This window comes from Pelophylax lessonae (genome assembly GCF_965119305.1).
Source record: "Pelophylax lessonae genome assembly, chromosome: 6".
NCBI lineage: Eukaryota > Metazoa > Chordata > Amphibia > Anura > Ranidae > Pelophylax > Pelophylax lessonae.
Genome location: NC_138773.1, coordinates 69,518,344 through 69,524,343, shown reverse-complemented (window position 1 = coordinate 69,524,343; position 6,000 = coordinate 69,518,344). Strand labels below are relative to the sequence as shown.

The 6,000-nt window shown below is 46.0% G+C and overlaps 1 protein-coding gene across 1 annotated transcript in view; it reads left to right on the top strand.

The window, feature by feature from the left end:
- Positions 1 to 6,000, top strand: part of LOC309558919 (dynein axonemal assembly factor 8-like) — a 211,969-nt gene that overhangs the window by 179,768 nt on the left and 26,201 nt on the right. The window contains exon 28 of the mRNA XM_082262014.1: positions 3,846 to 4,057. Within this exon, the coding sequence (XP_082118140.1) occupies positions 3,846 to 4,057 (212 nt within the window). The remainder of the gene's footprint in view (positions 1 to 3,845; positions 4,058 to 6,000) is intronic.

The following is a 6,000-nucleotide window of genomic DNA, read 5'->3' as shown; positions in this document are numbered from 1 at the left end:
AGGCAATGGCAGCCGCAGCACCTAAGAGCCGATGGAAACATCGGCTGGGGTGCCGACATTTCTGGATTCCAGGACAGGTAAGTGTCCCAATAACAGTAGTTGTAGCTGCTGACTTTAAATTTTTTCATGGTGGAGCTGGACCTCTTCTTTAAGGAGTTCCTCTCTGTTAGTAGGTATACAGGTACACATTTATTTATAGTAGTAAGTAGGAATTATTGGTAGTACTTTCTATACATTTATTGATATTAGTGTGGTGATTGCACTGTGGAGTGATAGCTGCTCTTTCGCAGGTTTTATTATTTTAGTTTTATGTTAGTGTATTTTTTTATAAATAATAGCGCAGGGTTTTTTTCAGCTGGAACTTGTTGGAACCCACCTTTGGCTCAGGCTCCCTGCTCATCGCTATCACTTATAAACACAGAGGTCTGGCTTCCTGTGTTTTCCAAGTGCAGTATGGGGACAAAGGAGATGCCGGGGTGCAGTGTGAATGCTGACTCCCCCACTGGATGATCTCCCTGCAAGTGAGAGAGGCAAATCAATCTACAGTGTGAGGGGAGGTACTAGAGAAGAAGAGGGATTAAAGTGAGATGTGGATGGGGGGTGCCGAGCTAAGCAGCTGTGGTAGAAGGCTGAACTCTGCACTCTGTGTAGTGCACCCCTGAACCCTACACTGTATACATAGCACACTCCCGAACTCTGCACCTAGCACACCCCTGAACTCTGCACTCTGTATATAATGCACTCCTGGTATTTGATGCCCCTTTAAGACCCTCTCACTGTTAGTGAATTTTTGACCAGATTGGGGAGGGGGTTTTGGGGGGGTCGTGTTGAGTTCCTGCACCTTTTTTCTGAGAAAAAAAGCCCTGGCTTTAGGACTCCTTTGCTGGCTTCTATGCATTAAAAACCTTGCAACACCTATTAAAAGAAATGAATGCTCGAATGACAAGTGTTATAACACACATTGTAATTAACGATACGCAGTAAAACTTTGCTAAAATTTGCTGTCTCATCTGCTTCAAAGTATTTTGATAGCATTTTTCCCAAAATCAATTTTATTAAACTGTATATAATTTCTTTAGGTAAACTTTCATCCAAAATGCTTTGGAGTCAGTGTAAGAGTGAATTTTGGTCGCATAGCACATTTTCAAAAAAGTGAACGCTGTCCACCAAAACTATAAACGTTATACATCCGGAAGCCATTTGTGACCCCCCTAGAGCTCCTCCTTTTTTGCCAAATTCCATATTTATTAAGGATAAAAAAGGCATACATAAGCAACAAGAACAGTGAGTCGAGATACATCCAAACATCAAGGAAGCATCGGAGCAGAAAACAGGAATTATGTGGATATAACAGTATGCATTACAAGACGATACACAGTTATTATAAGTATCTGCAGGATAACAGGCCCCAAGGGAAGAACTCCACCCCCACCGGCATCTGTCATATGGCCGGTATACAGGAGCGAGGAGGGCATCCCACGGGACCAGCCACCCCAACAGACCCCAAAAAGAGGCCATGATGCGTATGCCGTAAGGAAATGGGAAAGATTTTAGGAGAAGGCATATATAGTAGGAAAGGAATAAGATCAGGAAGAACCACACAAGAAAGAGAAATAGGGGGAGAGGGGAAAAAAATGGAAGGGAGAGAAGAGAGAGAGAAAAAAAAAAGGGGGGGGTGAGAAGGAAGGGAATAGGTGTGCCGGTGGGGGTGAGGGGAGAGGGCCACCTACAGTGAGCAAGTCATTCAGGCAACTAGATCTTTGTATGCTGCGGAAGCACTGAATTCATGCCAGTAGAACCAGCCTTTAAGAAACGTATCCCTGGTACCACGTTCGGCCGCTGTCAAGTCTTCCATTTCATTAATGAACGCTACTTTATGTAGCCACATTGCAACCGTAGGAAGATGGGACTGCTTCCAAAGCAGGGGAATGCAGCTCTTGGCTGCCGTAAGTAGGAGTGGCAGGATCGACTTCTGATAGGGTGCCCTTGAATAGCCGTGGTGGTGTAGGAGGAAGAGAGCCGGGTCCAGAGTTAGGGTATGATCCGTAAATTTTTGAGCAATGCGGAGGACCTCCTGCCAGAAGGATTGTAGCTTACTACAGGACCAGAAAATGTGGAGAAGGGAACCCACCTCTTCTCCACAATGCCAGCAGAGATCTGAGCAGTCAGGAAACATCCTGCGGAGCTTAACCGGGGTATAGTACCACCTGGTCAGGAGCTTCTCCTTTTAACACGTTTGTTACGCTGAGCGCTCCGGGCCCCCTGCTGGCCTCGGAGCGCTCACAGCGTTTGCCCCCAGGCAGCACTCCAGCGTCTCGGCGTGTGCGTCCCCGCTCTCTAGGGCGCGCGCGCGCCGGGACTCTTCGATTCAAAGGGCCAGTGCACCAGTGATTGATGCCTGGCCAAAGTGGTTATTAAGGGTTAAGGTTTGTGAGAGGCAGTGCTGACTTAATTAGGCTTCACCTGTGCACTGCCCATAAATACCTTCTCCTCCCACAGCTTCCTGCCAGATCTTTGTGCCTTGTGCCTCTGAGAAAGCGTTCCCTACTGTGTTAGTTTGTCTTGCCTGTTACCGAACCCGTTGCTACCGACTACTCGCCTTTGAACCTTTGCCGCTTGCCCTGACCTCTGCTACGTTCGACTACGCTCTTGCCTACTCCCTGTGTACCACGCCATATCAGCTGCCAGAGAGGTCGAGTTGTTACTAGGGGACATGACCTTGTAGTTACCGCCGCAGCAAATCCATCCCGCTTTGCGGCGGGCTCTGGTGAAGACCAGTAACTGCTTAGAACCGGTCCTCTAGTACAACCCGCGCCATCGCCTCTCTGGTCCAGAGGATCCACCACCAGTCCTGCCGGTTCGCGACAACATTCAACTCATATAGAGCTTAGTCATACAGTCCTACTTTTTTTTTTTTTGTACAAAGATTGCAGACATGATAAAACATGCATAGAACATTGGCTTAAAAACACTCTCATTAAAATAGCCCTTGAAAGAGACCCTGTCACTAGCTTTAAAAATGCAGGTAAAATCACAGAAAGGTCATGCTTATTTGCAATGCTATTTTCTTTCCATAAATATTTTTTTTTGTTGACTTGCAATGTGACTTCAAACTTGCTAGCAAATGTAATTACTCCAGGAGGAGTCAATTGCTATCAGAGCTCCCTCCCTCCTACATGTCATAACCCTCTCCTGGGTGTGTCTAAATATTCTCTATGCTGACCCAGCTCCTCTGCCCCCCTCCCCTTACCTCCCTACATATCCTTTTATGTAACTGTCGGGGAGGAGTAAAGGGGAATTCTATAGAGTTATTGAGTGACAGCTGGATTTGTCCTCACATTTCAAATGTCAGCTTTTGGATGTATATGCAAGGGAGGCTTTTACGTTTATATAACATGCATAAATATGCTCAAGTCGACATATAATCCTATGGGTAGAGTTTTGTTGAAATGAATGGTCTAGCGACAGGGTCTCTTTTAGTGACACATGTAGGAGCCTCAATTCTTGTAGAGTAGAAGTGTCATTCAAGTGCAATGTTGTTTCAGTCTGTATCTAATTGTTGTGCCCACACTGTGTTATTCTCTACATAATAATTATTCGATCTTGTCAATATTTAACATAAATTAATCAAGAAGCTACATTCTTAAATTATTCTATAAATTACATGTGACAGGCAGATGCTGTGACACCATCTCTTTGTCAGATATCACATCCACTCTGTATTTTCAACTCAATTAGAATAATTATAGAACAATGACATTAAAATGATGCGTTAAGAGGTAGTATTCACTTCTAATTCTGATATGCGATTAGGTGGCTGGAATAATGTTTTGTTTGCTTTCTAGGTTTTCTGTTCACCAGTGCCTTGTGCCAGACAACGTGCCTGCTTTTCCCTGCCGGGGCGCTGCAGGGGTCTTCACCAGCATTTATCCAGGGGCTAGAGAAGCTGGCTGAGAAGGAGTTCCGTGTCACAGGGGTGCGGCTTACCGTGTTTGACCAATCACAGGCTCAGATTGTGACGGAATTATACAGTACAAAGGATAGCTTTTCGGTAGAGGTATATCTTTATTTGTATATATGAGCTACTCATCTTAAAGTGATATTAAATAATACGTTGTTTTTCTCTTTTTCAAATGCTGCTTATAGGCCCCCGGTAATGCAGTGCACTGGGGCCCCGCCTACACAATCACCCACGAGAATAAAAATGCAAATTATCGATAAGGCGATATTTATTGGTACCTCCAACAAAATCAGTGTTTAAACATTAACACAACGAGAGAGAGAGAGAAAGAGAGAGAGAAGCACACAGAGGATGTACATGGCAGATATAGGATGGCACAGTGAGATGACTTCCAGGACAGGTACAGGAGGGCACATGGCACAGAATGTACATGGGAGGTATAGAATGGCACACAAGAGGATGTACATGACCGGTATAGGATGGCACACAGAGGATGTACAGGACAGATATAGGATAGCACACAGAGGATGTACATGGCAGGTATGGGATGACACAGAGGATGTACATGGCAGGTATGGGATGGCATAGACAGAGTATGTACATGGCAGGTATGGGATGGCACAGAGGATGTACAGGACAGATATAGGATGGCACACAGGATGACACAAAGAGGATGTACATGGCATGTAAAGGATGGCACAGACAGATGATGTACATGGCAGGTATAGGATGGCACACAGAGGATGTACATGGCAGGTAAAGGATGGCACAGACAGAGGATGTACATGGCAGGTATAAGATGGCACAGACAGAGGATGTACATGGCAAGTATAGGATGGCACACAGAGGATGTACATGGCAGGTAAAGAATAGCACAGACAGAGGATGTACATGGCAGGTATAGGATGGAACAGACAGAGGATGTACATGGCAAGTATAGGATGGCACACAGAGGATGGCACACAGAGGATGTACATGGCAGGTATAGGATGGCACAGACAGAGGATGTACATGGCAGGTATAGGATGGCACAGAAAGAGGATGTACATGGCAACTATAGGATGGCACACAGAGGATGTACATGGCAACTATAGGATGGCACACAGAGGATGAACTGCCGCGGGTGAGGGGCAGAGGTCTTAGACCCTCTTTCTGGTTGCCAGCGCTTCAGCTGGAAAAATTTTTACTGTAACTCCTCAAATGCTGCTGTCAGAAAATCTCATGTCTCTGTCAGTGGTGTGGGAGAAAGGGCGACTGGCTCATCTCTTAGGAAATCTGAAACTGCTGTTGGTGCTGGGCAGAGCTCATAAATGTTCTGCCCTGATGCCAGCTGTTTCGCTGGAAGTAAACTGAAAAGGTGGTGGCCTTGCCAAAAAGTCTGGCCACCAATTGTTGCAAGTAAAGTTCAGCAGCGTTATGCCTTGATGCCAGCTCTTCTGCTGGAGGTTCACTGGGTTGTTCTTCCTTAGCAGAAAATTCTATTAAATCCCCAGTCTCTGGAACTGGTGTCTGGGGATAGAGGTTCACCATCTCCTGTCCCTGAAACCCAGAAGATGTTACCGGTGCTGGGTAGAGGCTAGCAGAGCTCTGCTCTGTTCTCATAACATCAGTTGGAATCTCATTAAGTGTTACATCCTTCAATGAAAAGTCAATTAAATCCATGCTTTCTGTGATCTGTGGCTGGGGAGTGAGGGCGACTTCTTCTTCTCCTGGGTCCTTAAACTGCAGCTGGGGAGATGAGCCTACAGCTCCATCTCCCGTACCCTTATCCAGCTTCTGGAAAGACACATTCCTCCATCCAAGCTCTTCCTGTGCAGAAACAGGTTCGTCAAGATGAGTCAAAACTTGCTACATCCACCATAAGAGCTTCGCTTCCATAGCTTGAGGTGAACAATGCACACTGTTACTCTGCCCCATTACCGACACTTTATCTGGGATTTCAGGAATGTTGGCTGGTACTTCTGGGTAGTCCCAGGCAAAGGCAGCCCCGCAGCAGCCATCTGTAGGCAATCTCTAGCTCCCATTCCTAAACGGCCAGA